The 26,390-nt window shown below is 37.5% G+C and overlaps 1 protein-coding gene across 1 annotated transcript; it reads right to left on the minus strand.

Annotated features, from left to right (window-relative positions):
- Positions 1–63: 63 nt before the first annotated feature.
- Positions 64–26,149, minus strand: LOC123702344 (cilia- and flagella-associated protein 91-like). Its single transcript, XM_045650063.1, has 23 exons — positions 25,827–26,149; positions 25,380–25,456; positions 19,949–20,012; positions 19,105–19,237; positions 18,587–18,700; positions 17,972–18,072; positions 17,361–17,427; positions 16,408–16,528; positions 15,475–15,643; positions 14,536–14,733; positions 12,716–12,889; positions 11,416–11,600; positions 10,809–10,955; positions 7,984–8,113; positions 7,408–7,499; positions 6,383–6,531; positions 5,192–5,361; positions 4,113–4,232; positions 3,112–3,198; positions 2,337–2,453; positions 1,562–1,684; positions 1,012–1,113; positions 64–205 (listed from the first exon to the last, which is right to left on the minus strand). The coding sequence occupies exons 1-23, from the start codon at positions 25,900–25,902 to the stop codon at positions 75–77; spliced, it is 2,847 nt and encodes a 948-aa protein (XP_045506019.1). The 5' UTR covers positions 25,903–26,149; the 3' UTR covers positions 64–74.
- Between the last annotated feature and the right edge of the window lie 241 nt (positions 26,150–26,390).

A 26,390-nucleotide genomic window follows, 5' to 3' on the forward strand; every position in this document is an offset into this window, starting at 1 on the left:
CCGAGAAAGGACATAGGCTACCTTTAATATTGCGACATATGTACCACGGGCGAAGCCGGGGCGGACCACTAGTATTAGTATAGATGTATACCTATAGTCCTAGCGCTGGGTGAAGGTTCAGTGTCACACTTGCAGCGTCGCATTTCTTCCAAAAGACGTAGTTCCGAAGGAAGCAGTTTCGATTTCTCATCCGATCTTTCGGTATCTAAAAAAGTATACGATTTATTGTTAACTGTAGTTTAAAGAGTTTTTCTGTTTGCTTGGAATTAAGGGTGCTTTTCCACCAATAATGCACGAGGATTTGTAGCGAGGAATGTGTTTGTAAATAACCAATAGTATAGCTTCAAAGCAAACGCTTCAACTAAAAACTAAATGAAGAGATATGATTGGCTTTTTACAAACACATTCCTCGCTACACATTCTCGCACATTATTGGTGGAGAAGCACCCTAAAGATGAAGTTACATTGGATATATTTTAATGTTTAAAATCGTAAAATATTTTAGCAAAATTATAAACAAAAAAAAAAAAGGATAGGACAAATCCATACTCCATTCTTTATATTATAAATGCGAAATAGTTACTCTGTCTGTCTGTTAGTTACTCAATCACGCCTTAACTACTGAACCAATTTGCATGAAATGTGGTACATATATAGATACCTGAGAAAGGACATAGGCTACTTTTTACCCCGGGACATAGGATAGGTTTTATCCCGGAAATCCCACGTGAACGGGAACTATGCGGGAAGCCGCGGGCGGAAAGCTAGCATAGACATAAAGGCGTTGTAAATTTATATATAAATAAATAAATAAATAAATATATTCCTTAATAAGTCTGTTTGCATATTTGCAGTTTTTTTAATAAACCATGACATGTGCCCTGCAGTGGAAAAAATATATGAGCGCTATTATGAAAACATAAGAAAATTTGATATTTTTTTTTCTACTTTAGGGGGCTGATGATAATTCCAACTATATTAATTACAAAAATTAAAATCATAATGACTTACCAAATTTAAGCTGTTTCACTTCACCACACTTGCACGAAGGGTCCGCTTTCGCCGCTTCTTCTTCCGCCCTTTGACGTATTTCTGAAGGTAATTCTTTTGGGCCTAGAGTAAAATATTTATTTATTTATTTATTTGTACAAATATTATAAATCTTTATTATAATTTACATGAAATTGAGTACTTAGCAGAAGAAGAATTTAAGTACCTAACCTTTTTTTTTGAAAGTGCAAAATAAAAACTCGTGGAACAAACAGAAAATCTTTTTTTTTAATATCACAAAAAAAAACTCGTGGAAAAGACATTAAAACGGGTTTCTTTAATAAAAAAATGTGTTTTTTTTTTAAATCTATACTAATATTATAAAGCGAAAGAGTTTGTTTGTTTGAACGTGCTATAATCTCAGTAACTACTGATCCGATTCGAAAAATTCTTTCGGTGTTAGATAGCCCATTTATCGAGGAAGGCTATAGGCTATATATTATCACGCTAAGACCAACAGGAGCGGAGCAATGCGGGTAAAACCGCGGGGCACAGCTAGTTATATACTCACAAGTACATTTAGTTTGGAACGGTTCGCTTCTCTGTAAAGCGTCACCAACGAAGCGTGTCATCAAATGTCGATAGTCGGCCATTTTTATTGGCCGACTGTATTCTCCCGTTGCTATGGCTATCACTGGAAAATAAATACAATATAAATCATTATAAATGCGAAAGTAACTCTGTCTGTCTGTCTGTCTGTTACTCAATCACGCCTAAACTACTGAACCAATTTGCATGAAATTTGGTATAGAGATATTTTGATACCCGAGAAAGGACATAGGCTACCTTTTATTGCGAAATATGTACCACGGGCGAAGCCGGGGCGGACCACTAGTACAATATAAATCACTACATAGTATAAAACAAAGTCGCTTTCTCTGTACCTATGTATGCTTAAATCTTTAAAACTACGCAACGGATTTTGATGCGGTTTTTTTTAAATAGATAGAGTGATTCAAGAGGAAGGTTTTAGTATATAATTTATTAGGTTTTAGACAAAGCGGGCGAAGCCGCGGGCGGTAAGCTAGTATTAAATAAATGGTTCACTCTTAAACTGTATAATTTAGATTAATTTCAAAATCCCATTTCTCAAATATTCAAAAAAAAGACACTCGGGGACTGGGGCGGTTGCGCTATTGCATGCTATGCCTTCAAGCCACACCTCCGCCCGTCGGAGTGGGGAGCGTGAGGTTTTTTCGTTACGGAATTTCTCGATTCGGTCCCCGCGCTCAAGGCCCTCGATAGAAGCTATGCAATAGCTTAAAAAAAATCTTAAAAAATCTTACTCTCGTCAATAGTTTCTCTAACTTCCACAGTGATATCCGCCCGTTTACGCAACATGTCTGCCACATCGCGTTCGACGCTCGTCCGTTCCAATGTTTGTCTCCTTGATTTTATCACCACTGAAAATAGAAAATAATAAACACTAATAATAGACAACAATTTTATTTTTTTCCAAATATTATTATACAGGGTGTTTTTTTATGAAAAATTGTCCAGTAATTAATGGATAACCTTGAAATTCCTTAAAATAGTCTGTAGGCGTATAATATTATATTACAAAAAAAAATGTGCGTGTACTAATGTACACACGTAAGAAGTGAAACTTCTTTATGACCTCATTTTTCAAAAAATAATTTACTATATGCAACTTTACAGAAATACGTCGAATCACGCGTGGTAGGGATAAGAAAAAGATGGCGCGTAACGGAAAAATGTCACGCGTAACGAAAACATGTTACACTAATTTTTTTTTCCAACCCCGAAAAAGAAGTTTTTACTTCAAAAACTGCAAAAGGTTGTGCATATTATCGAAGTCTCCAAAATAAATTTTATAAAAATACTACAGTTTATCTACACTAATATTATAAAGAGGAAAACTTTGTTTGATTGTAATGAATAGGCTCATAAACTACTGGACCGATTTTAAAAATTCTTTCACCATTCGAAAGCTACATTATCCACGAGTAATGTAGGCTATATATTATCTCGCTAAGACCAACAGGAGCGGAGCTACGCGGGTGAAACCGCGCGGCACAGCTAGTTAGTAATACATCTCACCATCATTTAGTAAATCGTTTAGCCAACATCTTATATCGTGAGACGGCGGGAATCTCTCGTCCCGACTCTTCGTTACAGATGGCCGACCTGTTTACATGAAAATTATCTTAATATATATAAATCTCGTGTCACAATGTTTGTCCTCAATGGACTCCTAAACCACTCAACCGATTATAATAAAATTCGCACACCATGTGCAGTTCGATCCAACTTGAGAGATAGGATAGTTTAAACATGTAGGTACCACGGGCGAAGCCGGGGCGGACCACTAGTTTTTTATAAAATAAACCAGGCGATTTATTTTGTTAAAAATCCATACTAATATTATAAATGCGAAAGTAACTCTGTCTGTCTGTCTGTTACTCAATCACGCCTAAACTACTGAAGCAATTTGCATGAAATTTGGTATGGAGATATTTTAATACCCGAGAAAGGACATAGGCTACCTTTTATTGCGAAATATGTACCACGGGCGAAGCCGGAGCGAACTGCTAGTAATTTATAAGTATTAAATATTGCTTCAGACATCTTTTGAGTGTGTCTGTGAGTTGTTGATTATGTCAATGACTATCCTTCCTACTAATATTATAAATGCGAGAGTTTGTGAGGATGTGTGTGCGTTTGTTACTCTTTCACGCAAATTCTACTGAACTGATTTCAATGAAAATTTAGCACACATATAGAAAGTAACTTGAATTAACACATAGGATAAGTTTTATCCCGGAAATCCCATGGGAACGGGAACTATGCGGGTTTTTCCTTGAGAACGCGGGCGAAGCCGCGGGCGGAAATGTAGTAAATAATAAATAAAACTGTTCAATCGATATGTCATGTTCTTTTGGTGTTTGTATTTTTTTTGTATTTCTTTATTCTGTTGTAATTTGAATGAAAAATAAAAAGTTATGGTTCAACGAACATTTTTTTCATTTCCTGGATAATTTTTCGCTATGTATTCTGAAAATCTCTACATTTTCCTCCCAAAAACAATATAATCAACTCACTCCTAGTATATTTCCACCTCTTATCGTCCCTCGCACTTGTAGCTGTGGGTGTATGTTCGTCCGTGCAAACCTCGCAACGGCATGTATCGCCGATCGGTTCACCACAACGTGTGCATGTATCTGTAGTGAATAACGATAAATTAGAAACAGAAAAGTCAGATAAGAAGAATAAAAACAGATTTTTTTTTAAATGAATTGGTAGAGTAGTTCTTTTTAGACAGCAAAAAGGATTCATAAATTATCCGATAAAATTTTGACCTAATCAAAATCATACAAAAGTATGCACCCTTAATTGTAATGTGTATAGGCAAGCAGGGGCAATTTAGAGAACAGATAAATTGCTCCATAAGCCGTCTAACCGAGATTTTTCCAATATTGCCCCTGCTGTATTTACGTGAGTAGCCGGCTTACCAATTAATATTATAAATGCAAACGTTTGTATATGTATTTCAATGTCCGTTACTCCATCACGCAAAAACTGCTGAACCGATTTCATAAAATTCATCACACTTAGATCGATAGGAGCGGAGCCACGCGAGTGAAACCGCGGGGCACGGCTAGTTCCTTAAAGACCTATAAATAAAAGAACTGCTGCAGGTCTACCATCAGCTCATACTCACCAGATGTCATCTCCCGCTCGTGCAGCATCCCAAACACGCTGCATCTGGCTGCTTCCATCCTGCTCTGCTGTATAGAAGCCAGGTGCAGTCTGCTTCAAGACCTGTGCATCCTATAGCAGTTCTGCTGCAGGTCTACCATCAGCCCTTACTCACCAGATGTCATCTCCCGCTCGTGCAGCATCCCAAACACGCTGCATCTGGCTGCTTCCATCCTGCTCTGCTGTATAGAAGCCAGGTGCAGTCTGCTTCAAGACCTGTGCATCCTATAGCAGTTCTGCTGCAGGTCTACCATCAGCCCTTACTCACCAGATGTCATCTCCCGCTCGTGCAGCATCCCAAACACGCTGCATCTCGCTGCTTCCATCCTGCTCTGCTGTATAGAAGCCAGGTGCAGTCTGCTTCAAGACCTGTGCATCCTATAGCAGTTCTGCTGCAGGTCTACCATCAGCCCTTACTCACCAGATGTCATCTCCCGCTCGTGCAGCATCCCAAACACGCTGCATCTGGCTGCTTCCATCCTGCTCTGCTGTACAGCAGCCAGGTGCAGTCTGGATGAAGTCCTGTGTACTTCCGGTAGCAAAAACTGCTGGACCAACTCGGCTACTAGCTCGTTCTGTTCTGCTGTTGACCTGGGTGGGAAGAATAGTTTAAAAAAAACTAATAAACACGCTTTAAAATGAGAAATTTATAAAAGTTATATCACGATTCAGGGTTCGACCATACATTCTTTCCAATATCTATACATATAATAAATCTGTAGACGGGTCAATTCTGTACATTGAAAATATTGAAAAAATAAATAGCAGGGGGTGTTACTGGATCGATACCAAACCCAAATATGTGATTAAAAAAATTTTTGTCTGTCTGTCTGTCTGTCTGTATGTTCAGGCATCACGTGAAAACTAACGGTTCGATTTCGATAAAACTTGCTATAATTATACTTTATTATCCTGGGCATAAAATAGGATGCTTTTGACGTGACAACGTCTTATAAATTGGTTTGCCGGGTGACACTTCAAGAAACTGCGTTACGCTCCGCTCACGTTATGCGCTCACAATGAGAGCGAGTGAGAAGCACGCGTCCCTTCCACTCGGGCATGGTTAGCCCGCCTAAGAGCGAGAGAGACAGACATAAAAAGTCGTTGTCACGTAAAACTTTCGCCCGTATACCGACTTTACAGGCAACCAATTTTTTATCACGGAAAAATACGTACAAAAAAATAAATCTTAATTTTTTATAAATTATAATTTCTTCTATTCTTTCGGTTTTATGTGTCTGATGGACATCCCAAAAGAACACCACGAAAGATCGAATCGAATTATTTGTATTATAAAGTATTTGAATGCTATAAAAATAAATATCAAACGCTTTAAAATATTTATTGAATTATAGTAATTCCACTTTTAGTCTGTCCGTTTTAAGTGGGTAAAATTAAATTTAAATGAGTCGGTTACATACAAACATACAGGTGAAGCTAATACAAGCGATTGATTTCCTATTACCACATATTATATATTACCATACCAAACTATAGGAGAAGGTCTCCAATTCGACCGCATTTTTTTGGTTTAACTACTCCACAACTTTCGACTGGCTGAACCGATTTTGATGATTTCTGCGTGCTAAAATCCACATTTCCCCACACTCACATGGACCCATGTTCCTTCAAGCTATCCTCGATCCTGTCAGCATCAGCCATCGCTTTGCTGACCGCATCTTCTTCTGCGGCCAATTCCACACCTTGCTGGAGTATCTCTTGTAGGTATATGTCCACTGTATCTTGAGTGACTCCGAGGATCTGTAAAAATTTAACATCTTACCACAAAAAACTTTAGACAGGGTTTAACTTTAAGCGCGGGTTCTCTTTAATCCTGGTTTTGTCGTATTTCACATAGACAACTATTAAAGTGACAGATCCCTGGTTTAAAGTTAGACTGTGTTTAAATTGTTTTGTGGTAAGACCATTAGATTTAAGACATTTGAAGTGAAACTTCTTTAGGCGCGTTGAGTGTAAAATTTCAAGGTCGCGTCATGACATTATCGTAAGAAGTTTCACTTCTGACACGTGTGCTCGGCGCACACGCTCTTTTTTAAGGCGATAGTCAGGAAATTTTAAGGGAAGGTAGAAAAAGGTAAAAGAAAAATGACTAAATTCATTCGATTCCTTTAAAATTACAATTTAAATCTAGAAAAGAGAAAGGAAAAATTGGATGTGTTAATTTTTTATACGATTTTTTACATAAAATTGTGAAACGTTTAGAGGAAGTAAGAAATGATTAGAAGAACATAATCATATTGAACGTAAAAAATCTAATAACAATAAAAATATAATTATAGAATTACTAGCTTACCGCCCGCGGCTTCGCCCGCGCAGTCAAAAAAACGCACAGTTCCCATTCCCGTGGGATTTCCAGGATAAAACCTATCCTATGTCCCGTGGTAAAAAGTAGCCTATGTCCTTTCTAGGGAATCAAAATATCTCTATACCAAATTTCATGCAAATTGGTTCAGTAGTTAAGGCGTGAATGAGTAACAGACAGACAGACAGAGTTACTTTCGCATTTATAATATTAGTATGGATGTTCTATGGCTGGGCTGGGCTGTATGAAATAAGACTTATGGGACGTATGATGTATGAAGGTTTAAAATCTTACTGCTTAATATTATAACCGACCTGTTTAAACATCTCATCATGCTCTCTCCTTCTCTGTTCTTCTTTCTGTCTTCTTCCAGCTTCTGCCGCTTCCCGCATTGTTTTCTCTCGTACTGTAAAACAATACAAAATGATAATTTAAAAATATTATTTTCGCTACTGAAAACTCAGAGGAAATTTATTGAAAAAAAAATGAATCATGAAGCAACAATCCTGAAGCAATATTATACATATTACTATTTAGGTCAGTTTAAATGAGAATTTAAAACCGAGTTAAGGGTGAGTTTGTCAAATTTTGACAAGTAAGTCCAATTTCCGGCAAAACAGTCGAATTTTGACGTATTTCTGACAAACACGAGTTCGTTTAGAGTGAGTTGGTCAAATTTCGAACACAATGTCAAACAAACTACCTACTATTCCGCCCGCGGCTTCGCCCGCTTTGTCTAAAACCTAATAAATTATATACTAAAACCTTCCTCTTGAATCGCTCTATCTATTATAAAAACCTCATCAAAATCAGTTGCAAAGTTTTTAAGATTTAAGCATACGTAGATAGGGACAGAGAAAGCGACTTTGTTTTTATGTAGTGATACATACAAGCAATGAGTATGAACGCGTGATGTCTTCTCTCTTCTTTAAGTCTTCTCAGCTCTTTCTCCAAAAAGTCCAAAGCAGCAGACACGGCACCACCGCATAATTCTTCGACTAGTGCTGTAATTGCGTCTTCCTAAAATAATAAAAAATAAATAATTATATTATAGTTAAAACAAAAAAAAAACTAAAGGACACGCTTATGAAACACGGATCCTTGATAAGTGTACAAAATATGTCCGTTTAAAGTGGGTCAAAGTCGAGTCTAAAGAAGTTTGTTACATACAAACAGGTGACGTTAATATAAGCGTGTTAATAATAAATAAATATATTTTTTTTACATTGACGTACTGTAAAAAATCTTCCTTCAAGATTATAAGTAGGTACCTTTTTAATAAATTGACGTAGTTACCATAAAAAAAGCCGTGTGTCACTCGGGGACTGGGGCGGTTGTGCTATTGCATGCTATGCCTTCAAGCCACACCTCCGCCCGTCGGAGTGGGGAGCGTGAGGTTTTTTCGTTACGGAATTTCTCGATTCGGTCCCCGCGCTCAAGGCCCGCGATAGAAGCTATGCAATAGCTTAATAACCAGACTCACAATCGTCTATAGATTCAAAATTCGTCAAAACGTTCGAGATGCGACGTATAGAACATTCATTGAAGTTAACACCTTATTTCGTAGCAGCCATGTTCAAAGTCTATTGCATCGCTTATAAGAAAACTCTGCCTAATACATTTTCAACCGACTTCAGAAAAAGATGTTATTATTTCATAACTTTAGACTGCGTGTCATTTCTAACGATTCTTATTTAGGGTAAACGCAGCTATCAACGACCCATCGAAAATCTGAAGGTATTACCGACCTATAATAGTAATTCGAAATTTAAACGTTTCCAGAACTATTTTAGCTATAGGTAGGCAAAGTTATACACGAATGTATTATTTGAGCATCGTATACTTTTACGTTAGTGTGAGTAACTGTGCAAAAAAGAGTTAAAATACGTAAGTTGCTGCGGGGTAGCGTGGACGCAGGACGTTTCGTACTGTTCCGTTGTTCCTTCGGGTAAGTACTGTGATTTATCTTTTTAAGACATTTACAAACAAATGACATCTATACTTTATTTTATATTACTAAATGTCAATGCATTTAAGTGTCAACTTTTCATTTCTCACAACATTTTATTAATAGAAAGTAATTTGAAACGATAAAACTTTAAATTAAAATGGGACGGTGTTAGCTTCACCAGTTTAAGTCGTGGCAGGTATCAACGACCCATAAGTCGGCAATGGCAGCAACGTAACTTTTTGTTTTAATTTTCTTTTATGTTATTGTATCACACTAACACAAGTGGTTTTATAGACCAGTTTAAATCTAAGCTATTAGTCTTCATAAAAATCTATTAGCGACCTAAACTTTTTTGTCTAGTTTTTACCTTTTAGCGTTGTCAATTTATACAAAGTTATGATATTTTTCGAGGATCGATATCGAATAGTTACAGTAGTAAATCATTGTTTTTTTGTTCAAACAATATGCATTTGTTCATATTTTGTGTGACATTAATCAATTATAATCTATTTTATAGTCTGATGGTCGAATGAATTAAAATAACCATTTTTTTATGGGTCGGTAATACAATTTAGGTTTATACTTACATACTTTATTACCGACCCATGTGGGTCGGCAATAGCAACTATAGGAAGCTATTACCGATCGAATATAGATTGTTTAGTTTCTCATCTACAAATTCAAATTCAAATTGATTTATTTGCAGAATGTAGAATAAAGATGTTTGTAGATACAGATAATATTGATCCTTAAACATTCTGCTCGTAGTTGAGCGTGCAAATATATTTTTATTACTTTTATGAAATAATAGATGCCTATTAAAAATTATATTTTTTTAGGTTAAATTAACATAAAACATATAATTATATTTTTTTCCAGAAATATGGAGCCACGAAAGCGGCGAAAAGTATACAGTAAAACACAACTCGCTGAAGCAATCAATCAAATAGCATAAGGAAATATCCTAGAGTTTGAAATCCTTAATTTAATATATGTACACTAGCGGTTCGCCCCGGCTTCGCCCGTGGTACCTACATGTTTACGTTTTTTTTTTTCATAAAAACTATCCTATCTCTCAAGTTGGATCGAATTGTACATGGTGTGCGAATTTTATTATGATCGCTTAACTGGTTTAGGAGTCCATTGAGGACAAACATTGTGACACGAGATTTATATATATTAAGATATATTATATTAATAGTATTATGTTGATTAATTTAAAAGTTTATAATTATTTTAGTTCATTACTAAGAAGTACTCATTTGTTTTATTAAAAATAACCATACTAAAAAAAATACGAATATATTTGCATTTTTATTTCATTTTATTAAGATCGGTAATCATCATCATCACTAGCTTCTATACATTCCATTGCTGGAAAAGGCCTCCTCTCACATACGATCGGGAATAGCTGCATAAAAATCGTTAATAGCTGCACAGCCGTTTTTATGGGTCGGTAATAGCAACAATCGACTAAGTCACATTGTAAATTATTTTTTACAAGATAATCCTTTATTAGAATGTATTTTCTTAAATAAAAACATTTTTTAGACATAGCACTAGCATATAAAATGAAACTATAAATCTTTGGAAGAACCAGTATACTTAAAAAATATGGTTGATTTTGAAATTGCCTTAGAGGGGTCGTTAATACCTGCGTTTACCTTATAGAAAACATAGCCTTTCCATTGGTCCCATTATTTTTTTTGTTCTGAAAAATTGAAAACGGTTTATTTTTTTTTAAATAATAACCTTATTTTATACCTTTTGCTCAGCCTCCGTTCTCAGCGCATTATGGTCTCTCGCTTTAGTTTCCTCTCTCGCTATACGAGCTCTATCTTCCTTTTGCAGCCCGTGTGTTGTTTTTAGTTCTTCCGTCAATTCTGCTGCCCTGGTACGTCCCTCGTACATCTAGGAAAAAGGAAAATTATTATAATTAGATTTCCGCCCGCGTTTTCACAGGAAAACCCGCATAGTTCCCGTTCCCGTGGGATTTCTGGGAAAACCTATCCCATGTGTTAATCCAAGTTACCCTCTATATGTCTGCTAAATTTCATTGTAATCGGTTCAGTAAAATTTGCGTGAAAGAGTAACAAACACACACACATCCTCACAAACTTTCGCGTTTATATTAGTAGGATAGGATAGGATATTTTGAAGCGAAGCTTAAAGCAAGTAAAATTGCAAGGTCGCGTCATGGCAATACCGTCACGTCATGGAGTACGGCGACGATTTTGCTATCTTTGAATCTTGCCAACGAAGTTTCACTTCTGACACGTGTGCTCGGCACACACGCTCTTTTTTATGGATGTTTGCGTCTAAAGTCAGTAAAGAGGCTACAGTGACAAGCTACTACAACTCGAAAACTCACCAAATTCTGCACAGCCCTTCCCCTGACGATCCTCTGCAGCGTCAGGGCAGCTTGGTGAGCTTGTTCCTCATCATCAGGCACAGCTTCCACTTCTGGTGTTGGAGGTCGAGGGGTTTGTACTAAGCGACGGGGTTTTAGCACTTTTAGGGGCCCTGCGCTGTGACCTTGTGCACCTAGACGGGCCTCTGAAAGAAATTATTTTATTTATTTTATTTTATTTTTACATACATAGATTCCTTACAGTTATTTGTATTATAATATTTATAATTAACTATAACAAAACAATACGCCAATAAAAAGGAATACCAATAATAAGACAATTAATGTGACAGTAGTTTTACATTAATTATAACAATGATAAAGTGGAAAAAATAAATTTTTGGACATAAAAAAGAGGAAAACGTACCCATTATAGAATGTTTGGTATGGATGTGTGAAGATGTGTTTACTGTGTGTGTGTAGTGTATAATTATCTATTATTTTTCTATAGGTTTCTTTATATTAATATACAAAGAATGTCGACGTTTTAGCATGGATGGATAATCTATACTAATATTATAAAGCTGAAGAGTTTGTTGGTTTGTTTGAACTCGTTAATCTCAGGGACTACTGGTCCCGATTTGAAAATTTTTTCGGTGTTAGATAGCCCATTTATTGGGGAAGGCTATAGGCTAGGCTATCATCTATAGGCTATCATCACGCTAAGAACAACACGAGCTGAGCAATGCGGGTAAAACCGCGGGGCACAGGCCACAGCTAGTAATTAATTTTTGTGAATTTAGAGGCTGTGGTGAGGACCTCGGACTTCAAATCCGTGAAATAAATTGTTCGAAACAACACGGGTAAGACGAGCGAAATGCTGAGCCAGCGAGGTTCAAGGAAATTGATTGAACTTTGAAACAAAGATTATTATCAAACAAATACAGTTTCGCATTCACAATTTTAGTCTATAATATAAGGAGAGACTTTCCCAAACTTTTCCAAAGGCGGACCCCTAGTGCCACTTTAACCATGATCCGCGGACCCCCAAAAAAAATTAATTCGCATAAGACAATCTAAATTATTTTAAAAATTGATTGATTACTTGCAGTATTTTTGTATGAAATAGCTTAGCCACCCATCACTTGACAGATTATTCCATCTTAAAATTGAAAAATAAAAAGTCCGGCAGTCATAATATTCTGATCATTAAGGCTTTCGTAATTTTCTTGATTTATCCCCTGGGATATGCTCGCGAACCCGCTCGGGTCCGTGGACCCCAGGTTGGGAAACGCTGGTCTAGTACATCAAAACCACTAACTCTTCAGATCATTATGCAGATTCTCCAGAAACTGTTCGCTCCACTTGGTCTCTCGCTCGCACAGCTGTGTGACGTCACGAGGTAGATGATGGCCTGAACAGCTTTTGGTGAGATTCTGCCCACATTGGTCCAGCCATGGGGGCGGTTCTGATATTATCTTGTGGTCTTCGAGTGCTGTGAATAAATAACATGTTATAAATTACATTCCCAACTTATATTCTTCAAGCCTCAACCACTGAACCGATTTGAATGAAATTTGGTACTTGTATATAAAAATAAAAATTTAAAAAAAATCTTTACTACGCGGCGCGGGCGGAAAGCTAGTCTCTTATAAAAAGGTAGTCAAGAAAGGCAGAGTCGTGACATTTAAATTATAAACAACTAGCCTCACAATTGCATATACAGGGTGACTGGTATATGCAATTGTGACGTCAGACGCATTTTGACAGGAGCTTCTTCTCATGAAACTGAACAACTTTTGTTCTACAACTTTGCTGAATTCGTAGAAAAAAATTTGGACTTTGTATGGAAATCGGTTAGCTGATAAGCGAAGTTTCCTTACAAAGTCCATTTTTTTTAAGAATTCAGCAAAGTTGTAGAACAAAAGTTGTTCAGTTTTATGAATAGAAGCTCCTGTCTAAATTCGTCTAACGTCTTACCTTTCACCTGGCAAAAAGTTAAAAGGTAGCCAAGAAAGTTCGAGTCGTGTGATTGAAATCAGCACCTTATTTCGTGGTAGTAATGTTCAAAGTCTATTGGTCATTATAAAACTCTGCCTAATGGGTACGTAAGCAGAGTTTTGCTTCGGACTATTTAAAAGCGTGATTGTGAGTAGTTTTGTTGGATAATTGTGATGAAATATTAAATTAAGAATATCGTATCAAAATCCGTTGCGTAGTTTTAAAGATTTAAGCATACAAAGGGACATAGGGACAGAGAAAGTGACTTTGTTTTATACTATGTAGTGATACTGATCCAGTAAGGAGGGGTCGTACACAATGTCCGCGTGTCTCCTGCTCGCCTGGTAGCCGTGCCTGGCTCTCGGCGCGTGTGTATCTGCTGTGCTTGTAGTTCCCGAGATTAGCGCGTTCAAACAAACAAACTCTTCAGCTTTATAATATTAGTATAGATTTACACTCACCCAGTAAGGAGGGATCGTACACAATGTCCGCGTGTCTCCTGCTCGCCTGGTAGCCGTGCCTGGCTCTCGGAGCGTGTGTATCAGCTGTGCGGTCAGTAGCCGCGGTTGTAGTTCCCGAGATTAGCGCGTTCAAACAAACAAACTCTTCAGCTTTTTAATATTTACACTCACCCAGTAACGAGGGATCGTATACAATGTCCGCGTGTCTCCTGCTCGCCTGGTAGCCGTGCCTGGCTCTCGGAGCGTGTGTATCAGCTGTGCGGTCAGTAGCCGCGGTTGTAGTTCCCGAGATTAGCGCGTTCAAACAAACAAACTCTTCAGTTTTTTAATATTTACACTCACCCAGTAACGAGGGATCGTATACAATGTCCGCGTGTCTCCTGCTCGCCTGGTAGCCGTGCCTCGCTCTCGGCGCGTGTGTGTCGGTTGTGCTTGTAGTTCCCGAGATTAGCGCGTTCAAACAAACAAACTCTTCAGCTTTATAATATTAGTATAGATTTACACTCACCCAGTAAGGAGGGATCGTACACAATGTCCGCGTGTCTCCTGCTCGCCTGGTAGCCGTGCCTGGCTCTCGGAGCGTGTGTATCAGCTGTGCGGTCAGTAGCCGCGGTTGTAGTTCCCGAGATTAGCGCGTTCAAACAAACAAACTCTTCAGCTTTTTAATATTTACACTCACCCAGTAACGAGGGATCGTATACAATGTCCGCGTGTCTCCTGCTCGCCTGGTAGCCGTGCCTGGCTCTCGGCGCGTGTGTATCAGCTGTGCGGTCAGCGGCCGCGGTTGTTACACTACCACCGCCTCTAGCAGCTCTCTGTGCTTCTACAAGCCCGGTACGACCGCCCACCGCATGTAGGGCGGTTAGTTTACTTAGTTCTAGGAGAATGAGAGAAATATGTAAAGGAAAATGCCCAGTCTCCAAAAAAAATGTCTCCAAAAAAAATGGCTGAATTGTACAAATGCGGAACCTCATGGAAATGCCCAGTCTCGATACAAAAAATGTCCAAAAGGTACAAATGCGAAACGTACATTTAATTATACTTATATGTTATAGTTAATATTAATCCGTGTCAATTTAATTTTAAACGAAATAACTTGGAAAGTTAGAGTTTGAAACACTTTCATAAAATACAGGTTACGTCCATAAAAGGGATAAATATCAACCAACTTTAAGGAGAAAAGCTACCCAATTATTTCAGAATAAATAAAAAACTTTCAAAATAAAAGTTAAGTTATTTTCAAAATAAATGTACATACTTTCAAGAGAAAAGCCAAATTTTTATCAAGATTAATTAACGTAACTACCGTCAAAAAAGTCAGGATTATCCAGACAAATCAACCTACTTTAATTCAATGAAAAGCTATGTTTTTTTTTTCAGAATTAACCAATCCACTTTCATAAGAGAAAAACTAATTTTCTAAGGGCTGATTTTTCAATCCTTGGTTAAAAGTTATTCGATGAATAACGTATTAAACTACCATTTCAAAAATGTATTCTAATTACCTGTATTTGACAGTTGAATGGTGACATTTTAATATTATCGTGTAATACTTTATTGGACGGATAAGTTTTAACCAAGGATTGAAAAATCAGCCCTAAGAGAAAATCCAACTTACCCCTATCCCTAGTCCTCCGTATATGCTCAATCTTCCTCTCCATGTCCATTTTCTTACAAGCCCACAGTTTGGCCAGTTTTTTGCCGACACGAGTCGTTTGCTTCTGTCGCTTCTCACTTTGCAACTTGTGTAAGAGAGACAGACGAATGTCTTGGAGTTCGTCTATCTCCTGAAATGAGAAAATTCTTGAATTGAATTGAATTTGAATTAAAATTTCAATTCAATTCAATTTTATTATAATTCATAACAAATACAATTGATTACAAATTATATAATTTAATTTAATTTTATCTAAACCGCAATTATTGTAACATTAAGGTTTTCAAGAAAAGAGTTTATATTATGTATGATAGTTTTTCACTCGCGGCTTCGCTGAGTAGTCAAAGGAAAATCAGCATAGTTCCCATTCCTGTGCAATAATTTGCATAAAACCGATCTTATATTATTATTTTTGAAGTTATACTTCTTTTGGCGCGATGGAGAAAATGATGAGAGTGAATTTTTACGATGCGCGCGCACACCGACACCTAAATTTAACAGCATGAATTTAGTTCTAGCCTCTAGGTGGTATGTAACTATGTTCAAGTTGTATATTCTAGTAATTTTTCCATATGCCAACAAAGTATAACTTCTAACGCGTGTACATGTACACACACTCTTTTTTTCTCAGTTCTCATATATTGTACCAAATCTCATCTAAATCGAACATTTATTTATTAAAAATTCAAAAAGACTTTTTTCAGAGGCGCTTTTGAATATTCATTTAAATAATAACGATGCCAGGGAACTGTGCTGTGATTCTTAAATTTAACATATCTTTTATTGCTATTGAAAAAAAGACTACACGCGATAAAAACTTAAAAATAAAAACAAAATAATAAGAACCAAAACAATTTCAACCTAGCCAAATTAAAAACATAGTCGAAGTCTTACCGCCTCTCTGAATATCCAGTCTTTCGTCTCAATATCAGTGATAATGGCGTCTTGCTTCTTCATCCATCGCGGAAATTGTCCCTTTTCGACTAATTCCGTCCATTTTCTCGCGTGACGCATCCTGGTTATAGTTAACACGATCATATTAGCTTCACCTGTGTCCTGTATGTTTGTATGTAACCGACTTCTTTAGACTCGATTTCGACCCACTTTAAACGGACAGATTTAATTAAAACTTTGTAGACTTGCAGTGTATTACTATTTAAAATTGTTTAACGTTAAGGGCCCTTAGTTAGTAGGTGAAAACGGCAAAATGGACTGTTATCTATGAGCTATAATTGAAAACATTGAAGTTTTGTCGCACTGAAATTTCTAATATGTATTACAGAACGTATGTGTGATGGGATGACTGTTTCCAAAAGACGATTGGAAAAATTTTGCTAGTTAAAAAAAAATCCTGAAGTTACCTCTAAAATATCATATACCTAAATGCTCATTACAACCGTATTGTAGGATAATAATTCGTATAAAATCACAAATACATAGGTATTTATCTTCTCGATTTCGTGACTGTTTTAGATTTAGAAAATACTAAATATTTTCATTCACTACGCACTGAGCGTTTTCATTGGAGCTTTAAAAAACGAATTGTAACATAACGCGTTGTATTTTTTTAACTGCGGCCAATACAATTTAGAGCAATTTTTGAAGTGAAACTTCTTTATCGGGTTTGGAAAAAAAATTTAGTGTAACATTTTTTCGTTACGCGCCTTTTTCTTATCCCTACCACGCGTGATTCGACGTATTTCTGTAAAGTTGCATATAGTAAATTATTTTTTGAAAAATATGGTCATAAAGAAGTTTCACTTCTTACGTGTGTACACCAGTACACGCACATATTTTTTTTGATAAAAATTCTATAACGTGCGCGTAACATTTATGTACATACTTACTTGTTTATAATCTCCGTTGTATGGAAGTCGACTGGCAGATCACCTGTCCTATATGGGCATCCGGGACCTAGAAATCATTTATATGCATTATCACATGACTGCCTATTTGGAATAATCACCGTTATCTTAAGAGGAGGCTCCCTAACATAATTTCTGGCACTGAGAGACCGGTTAGACCGCTACGGTGCTAGACGCTAACACAGACGTAATAAAGTTGAATATCGCGTGCGCTCTCTGATCGCGTTCGAGCTCGAAACTAAATCTCGTAAGTCTCAAATCTTATATCGATTATAATTTATAACTAAAGTTATAATTGATCTAGAGAAGAAGTATCTTGGGATTGGATAGTAAACTATATTTTCTTAGTGGAATTAACATAAGACTTAAATACATAACATTTATAAGTAAGTACACTAGCTGTGCCCCGCGATTTTACCCGCGTTTCTCCGCTCGTTGGTTTTACCTTGATGATAGCCTATAGCCTTCCTCTATAAATGGACTATCTAACACCGGAAGAAAACAAACAAACAAACTATTCTGTTGTATAATATTAGTATAGATATTTATTTATTTATTTAGATATTGTATATGATTGTATATGTCAAGCTCACCCCACTGCAAGTTATCCAAGTATAGTACTTCAGGTTTCTGCTCGCAAGTGTCTGCTTGTTTCCCATCTGGTTGCCAGGGAGTTGTCTGCGCTGAAGATTCTCTGAAAAAAAGAAAAAAAAATAATTAAAAAGGCATAGTTATTATGTATACCTTTTTTTAAAGTACAGTAGTTAGATACTTCTAATCAGTGCCCGAAAACTAAAAAACAGTCCACCGCTGCGTCTGTCTGTCTGCTTAAGAAAAAGTACTGCCCCAAATATCGTTCAGTTTTCCTTTTATAACAAACTAGGTTTCCGCCCGCGGCTTCGCCCGCGCAGTCAAAGGCGTGATTGAGTAACAGACAGACAGACAGAGTTACTTTCGCATTTATAATATTAGTATGGATTTGAAACTGCGAGTCTAGCCACGGGATCAAGATAGTTCGTAAGAAATAAAATATGTAGTTAATTATTAGCATGTATCTAACCAAGACAGATGTTTCGCAACTTTATTTTTAAAATAAATGTTAAGTAACTGCATTAAAATGATTGTATTAATTTTTTTAAATTCAATACTCGATAATGCGGATGAAATAAGAAATAAAATAAATGATTAGTTATAATTAATATACTTACCTGTACAAACTCTGAGTGCCCCTATTCCTTGGTTTGGTTGGAGCTGGTCCATAATTTGGTGTGGGCGGGTGGAAATCTGGAGTCGCGCTTGGCACTGGCAATAATTTTTTCGGACTAAAAGAAAGAAGAGGGGGAGACTTTTAAATTATTTATATTTAGTAGAGTTATAAATTCATCTATCGATAGATTGACGACGATCTATACAAGAAAACTCGAATGCTCAAAGATAGAAAATGCTTAGAGCTAGCGCGCAAGAGCAACTTTTGTCTCCGCAACTATTTTGTCTCTCCCATCAACTCTATGGGGAGTTGCGTCGCTACGTGCGCGCACTTTCTTACTAGCCCATAGAGTTGATGGGAGAGACAAACTGACTAACTGCTTACATATTATTTTGGTATTATGACGATTTAAAAGTGCTTCTGAACGAAGTCTATTTAGTGGAATAAACAAATACCTATTTGAGTTTTAAACAATAACAACGCGTTGAATCAACGATTAAATTAAAACACAAAACTCACGTAGCACAAAACTTGAAGCGATCTTTCCCCGCCAGTTCAGGCGCGGGCACGTGTCTAGATTCCCGTACGCGCTGTACATACGCGCCGTACGATCGATCCACGTGGTGCGGGAGGCGACAGTTTGGGTGGTATACTGTGCATTGGGAAGTTAAGGTTAAAGGAAATTGATTATCATTAAGGGCGGCCGTACACGGACCGCTTCAAGCAGTTGAGACCGACGGCTTGAAGCCGCGACCGCGATAAACTATGCACATTCATTCACTGCCGTACACGGACTGCTCGAGCCGTCAACAGCTCGACCAGTCCGTGTACGTCGCTCAGCCGTTAATTGCTCGAGCTGCCCGTTTACGGCCGCTCTTTGACACATTGGGTAATTATTTTGATTTAGCAAGTACGTACGTACTTTTTACGTACGAACGGTCTACGTGCTGGGGAGACGAAAGTTTGGGTGGTACACTGAGAATTGTTATCCGTACTAATAATAATACAAGTGCGAAAGTTTATCTGTTTGTTTGTCCGCTGTTATACTAATGGGGTACCTACTATAATAACATAAGGAAACCGTGAAGGTTGCCTGGTAGAGCTGTATAACGCCATATGTACAACTTATTTTACTATAGTTTTGTTTCAATTTACCAATAATAATTGTACAATAAAGGGTAAATAATAATTAAATAAACCGATGTATGCCGTAGAAACAAAAAAAAATGGATGAAATGTGACATATATCAACCCTCACTGATTGTATCATAATTTACAATGTACATAAGGAAATCACTTAGATATATTTTGTATCTGCTTTTAGGAGAACTGTTAAATATTATTAACCCAATATAGTACTAACCAACTTGCATTCTTGGGAATTTCCGCAGTTCCGAAAACATTGTCTTGTAGACAGGTTGAATAACCTGCAAACAGAAATAAGCATAAATACATAACCATTAAGGTTTATTAATGTGCCTCTGGAAAACATACAGCATTGTTATGAAGAAGCAATGTATACTCAACCATAGATACGGAATGATTTCCATAGACTACATACAAACTCTAGTTCCAATTTATTCCGCTAGAGGTCGTCGCTGTCACCAGCAAGGTGATGGGGGAACCAAATTCATTTTTCGAATCATAGCGTTGTGTACTCTCGCCATAGGCGGTCGTTTCAATAAGCATTACTAGTGTACAAGTGTTCAAAAGTTTATAGTGCTAGTGTGTGAATAATTTAATAATTTTTCAAAGTCAACCGTTACTGTTCGTAATGAATTCGCCACCTAACGACGACTTCGAGGAGCCTTCTGGGGCCCCGAGGGACTCAGAAGGTCATTGTTCTGCTGCTTCGCCCTCGTCAGCGAGCCGGAGCGACAACAAACGGAAGAAATGTACTTCAAGTTCGAGTGACAGCGACTCGGACCCGGAGGTCGACGTGCCGACGACCAAGAAACAAAAATCGAGTACTGAGGTAACCGCCGATCCTCGGATCGACGTACTATATGCCCAGGTCAGTTTTCTTACAAATTATTTAATGCAGCAACAAAGTGCTCAAAATATAAAAGAGTCTAATAATAATGTTGAAGTACCCGCAACCGAAAATATCGAATTTTTGTCGAATCCATCAACGAGTACAAGCAAATCAATAGATTTAGGAGTTTGTAAAACGGTTTTTGACGAGAAAAAAGTTCTTAAACCCGCGAATGAAAAATTATTACGTCAATTAATCGAGCTTCAACAATTTAATTCGCCAACGTGGCCTCATATTCGCTATTCCAAAGCATTAACGGACATGCTAGCCGCGCCAGGTTTTTGTAGTTTAAAAATTAACGACGAAATGTGTTCTTTAAACAAAGGTAAAGATTTCTTAGCATCAACCGAAGAAATTATGGCCGCGGTTACAAATGCATTATTACAACAAAGGGAATTATTACAATCGGGCTTACAGGAGCTCATTAATTGGGCCCACAATTGTCAATCAGAACTTAATCCAGATAATCTTTTTAAAAAAATTTCTGACGCGTTTGGTACTTCATCTCCGTCATATAAGCTATCGGAACAAACATTACAAATTGTGTGCGGTAAAAGAGCAGAGTGTATCGAAATTAGGAGAAAAAGATTATTAGACGGAATTATGGATAAAAATATTCAAAGCGCGCTTAGGAATATCCCTCCGAGCGAAGAACATTTATTTAATAAGACTAAACTCTTAACGTTTATACAATCGCTAGGCGGCCCTCACTTTTGGTTACTGCCCTCACAATCACAAATTTATAAAAAAACGGAACCACTTAAAAAGAAGTACAAGGATTCGATACCTTCTACTTCCAAGGCTCAATACCGTTCGAATAAAAACGTTACTCGAGATACATTTAAAAATTCGCAAGGTAATTTTAAAAAGACAAATAATTTTAAACAAACTAAAAATAATTCCTTTCGAAACAAAGAAGATAGGAAGTGACTATCCGACACACTTCAGGGGGGGTTGTTTAAAAGCTTTCAAGAGCCGTTGGCAAGCATTGGGCGCGAACAAGTTTATAATTTCGGCAATAACACACTTTCGATTACCCCTGGTAAAAAAACCACCATTAATAATGCCAACAAAGGAAATTATGAAACAATATTCAACAACCCCGTCCCCTGCAATGTCTCAATCAATACAGGAGCTTCTGGATCAAGGTGTACTGAAGATCGTCACCAAAAGAACTCCCAGTTTTATTTCAAAGCTTTTTCTGAGGAAGAAAAGCGACGGCACTATGCGTCCGATATTCGACCTGCGGGAACTGAACAAATTTATAAATGCAAAGCATTTTCGCCTGATTTCGCACTCCACGGTTCCCGAGTTTCTCCAGCCAGGGGACTGGATGGTAAAGCTAGACATCTCGTCAGCCTATTTTCACCTGGCCTGCGCCAAGTCTCACCGGCCTTTTATGAGAATAAGTTACCAGCTCCAACTTTACGAAATGACGTGCCTACCCTTTGGCCTAGCGTCAGCGCCGTACCTTTTCTCTTCAGTAACATGTTGGGTCGCGGAGACCCTGCGTGCAAAAGGTTGTCGAGTTCTAGTGTATCTAGACGACTACCTTCTGGTCAATCAGGACCAGTCCAAGTTATGTCGTCAGGCTGCGGAAGCCGTGCGGCACTTGGAATATCTGGGATGGCAGATAAACTACCAAAAATCGGTTTTGACCCCCACTCAAGACTTGGAATATTTAGGCATACGATGGCAGACTGCAAAAAATGTTATGTCACTACCAGAGAAAAGGAGGGACAAGCTGGACTATGCCATAGCTCAGGTTCTGAAGAAACAACAGGTAAACCTTCGAGAACTACAATGCCTTTTGGGTCAACTGAATTTTGCGAATTTCGTTATCCCGCGGGGCCGATTACATTGTCGCAGAATGCAGATCTTTCTGCGTCGCTTCAACAAGAAGAGATCGCGACAGAAACTGCCAGTCCCAGCCATTGTGGCACAAGAGATGACGTGGTGGCGCGGAGCTACCCGGCACAGCATGCCAATACACAAAAAACCTGCCACCCATTTCCTGGCGACGGATGCTTCGGACTTTGGTTGGGGAGCCCAATTGAATGGGAAGACTATGTCAGGAGTCTGGTCAGTCCGTCAGAGAAGGTGGCATTGCAACAAAAAAGAGCTATACGCCGTAGTAACGGCTATAGAGAACAATGTAGAACTGTTGCGCAATGCACACGTTCTAATTCAGTCAGACAACAGGACACTGATTGCTTATATTCGAAAAGAAGGGGGGACGAAATCGATAGCCTTGTTAACACTAACTTCCAGGTTGTTACAGATAGTGGACCGCTACAAGATAACGGTGAGCGCATATTACCTACCGGGACGGTACAATATAATAGCGGACAGGCTATCACGAGGAAAACGTCCAGCAGAGTGGCATCTATTACCAAGAGCAACAGCGAAAGTGTTCCAGAAGTGGGGACAACCCCAGATCGACCTGTTTGCTACAAGAAAGTCTGCAGTAGTACAGGAATACGTGTCGATAGACTGCAGAGATCTATCAGCAAGTTATATAGACGCCTTCAGCAGGCCATGGAAGTATCAGCTAGCATGGGTATTCCCACCGCCAAGCCTCATACCACGGGTGCTAGCACATCTAAACAGTGCAACGGGAACGTATCTTGTAGTAGTCCCAGAATGGCCGAAGGCGTTTTGGCTCCAGGACCTGAAGGTCAGAGCCCTGGAACACCCGTACCAGATCATGAACCTGCCAGAAGTGCTGATAGATGTAACGACACTGTTACCCCCACCACAAGTGCAGACATTAACCCTGAAAGTTTGGAGGATTGGGGGTGGGGCGAACTAATAAAAGATTGGTCAGAGCAGGAAAAGAACCTGTTAAAGAGAAGCTGGCGAGTTTCCACATTATCAACGTATACGCCAGCCCTCAGAAGATGGCTATCCTGGTGTGTCAATTGTTCAGTAAATCCAAAGTGTCCAAAGCCAGAGGATATCGCCCGTTTTTTAATACATCTTAACGTAAATGAAAAATTATCATACAGCACGATACTGGTCCATAAATCAGCTATTTTAACATTCTGCGGTCCTCATATAGAAAAAGAGTCATTTTCAAATTTTATTATTAAACATACCCTTAAAGCAATTGGCGCCTGTAACCCTAAGGCTGTTAGACCGTTGATTATATGGGATCCGAGAACTGTTCTTGAGTGGCTCTCGTCTAACCCGCTAAAGGATACCCTATTTGATATTTCTCGTAGAGCAGCTACGATATTATTACTAGCTTCAGGACGACGGGTTCATGATCTTACTTTGTTAAATATATCTGATAATAGTTTCTTTGATAATGGTGAAAACATCTACCTAATACCAGCTTTTGGTTCAAAAACAGATACTCATAGTTCTCGTCAATCAGCTTGGAAACTTACGAAACATCCGGATAAAAACATCTGTCCAGTCACTTTTGTACGGCTTTTAATACAAAAGAGTTATTCAAAACGTAGTGAAGCTAATAATTTAAAAAACCTATTCATAACATTCGGTAACAAAACTAAAGCTGCTTCCCGTACAGTGATTGGGAATTGGGTACGCTCTGTACTCAGAGACAGCGGAATAAATGCTTCTCCAGGCAGCTGTAGATCGGCGGTAGCATCATTAGGATGGCTGGAGAATCAGCCTATAGATGAAATATTATCACGAGGAAATTGGAAATCCTCCGATACATTTTTTAAACATTATTGTCGTGAAATTGAGCTATCTAATGAAAATAATCGAAATTTGATTTTTAATACTTTTACATTATCATAGAATATAGATTCCATTAAAATTAAAATGTGTATTTTTGTATTTTAACGTTAATATTTTTATATTGATTGAATATTGATTAAAAGTTAAAGGCTACTTAAAATAGTATATTATTTTAATTTGATCTAAACATAAAATATTGTGCATACTAATTATGTGAAATGATTTAATGATTACATATTGTAAGGAAATATTAAGAATGCTATAATATATTGTTTGAATATTATATATGACTTTTATTTTGTATATTTTATATTCATCATAGCGTTGTGTCTTTTTATTTCACCAGCAGATAACAAACACGTCTTCATAACAATGCTGTATGTTTTCCAGAGGCACATTAATATAACGGTTTTACATTACAATAAAACCGATATTATGTGCCGAAAAGGAAAACATACAGCATTGCAGGAAGTCCTTCCTGGTGAAGACTATGATTCGAAAAATGAATTTGGTTCCCCCATCACCTTGCTGGTGACAGCGACGACCTCTAGCGGAATAAATTGGAACTAGAGTTTGTATGTAGTCTATGGAAATCATTCCGTATCTATGGTTGAGTATACATTGCTTCTTCATAACAATGCTGTATGTTTTCCTTTTCGGCACATAATATCGGTTTTATTGTAATGTAAAACCGTTATATTATGCTGGAGCAGAAAAATTTAAACGACAAAAACAGTATGCAACAGATTAAGATGTCCTTTTTCAATAGATAGAGTGCTTCTCCAGAAAGGTTTTAAATCTATACTAATATTATAAAGCTGAAGAGTTTGTTTGTTTGAACGCGCTAATCTCGAGAACTACAGGTCCGATTTAAAAAATTATTTTGGTGTTAGATAGCTCATTTATCGAGGAAGGTTATAGGCTATATATCATCACGATACGACCAACAGGAATGGAGCCACGGGGGTGAAACCGCGCGGAGCAGCTATTATAATTTGTTAAGTTTTAGACTAAGCGGGCGAAAAGCTACATTACAATAAATACTGACCACTTGCGCAGACGCCATGGCTGCTTTAAAGGCTGTTCTAGCATAGTCTCTAGCACCAGACACAATATACGCTGAATCTATATGAAATAAATAATTAATTTTTACTACTAATATTAACATGCAAAAGGAACTCAATTTGTTCGTTACTCTCACGTCTTCGCTAATAAACCAATCATTCCAAGTGATAATGCGCATAGGAATCTTCATCACAGTTCGGTAACTGTCATATTCCCGGAGCGTCCGAAGACGATATGTATATAGAGTGGTTAAATGCATTTTCGTCATGCATAATTTAGTCAAATGAAATACATTTTGGAAATACTACAATTAGTGAAGATTTGCACGCGCATTATTAATTTTGGAGTACTCTAAATAAATTACTAGACCTTGAGGTGGACACAATATAAAGAGGGTAAGTATAATATAAAGAAATAGTTTAAAACTTACCATATAGATAGTCATGTACTCGCATCGGAGCTACATTGTACCTTCTCGGTTGTTCGTATATCGTCTCGCCACTCATTTTTAAAGATTTGTAGTGATTTCATGAACGATATCATAAACATAAGATCAACATTCCTTCACGATTATTGAATAAACAATTTCGTTGCTAAGCAACGACTTAAAGTTTAAAATTGTGGGAAAATAGGCCACAGATAAAAACAGAGGTAGGTAAAAGGTAAATAATTTCACTCTGTCAAATCTATACATATAATAAATCTGTAGAAGGGTCAATTCTGTACATTGAAAATATTGAAAAAATAAATAGCAGGGGGTGTTACTGGATCGATACCAAACCCAAATATGTGATTAAAAAAATTTTTGTCTGTCTGTATGTTCAGGCATCACGTGAAAACTAACGGTTCGATTTCGATGAAACTTGGTATAATTATACCTTATTATCCTGGGCATAAAATAGGATATTTTATCCCGGAAAAATACGTAGAAAAAAAATAAATCTTAACTTTTCTTAATTTTTCCGCGCGGACGGAGTCGCGGGCGGAAGCTAGT

This window comes from Colias croceus, chromosome 23 (genome assembly GCF_905220415.1).
Source record: "Colias croceus chromosome 23, ilColCroc2.1".
Classification (NCBI taxonomy): domain Eukaryota; kingdom Metazoa; phylum Arthropoda; class Insecta; order Lepidoptera; family Pieridae; genus Colias; species Colias croceus.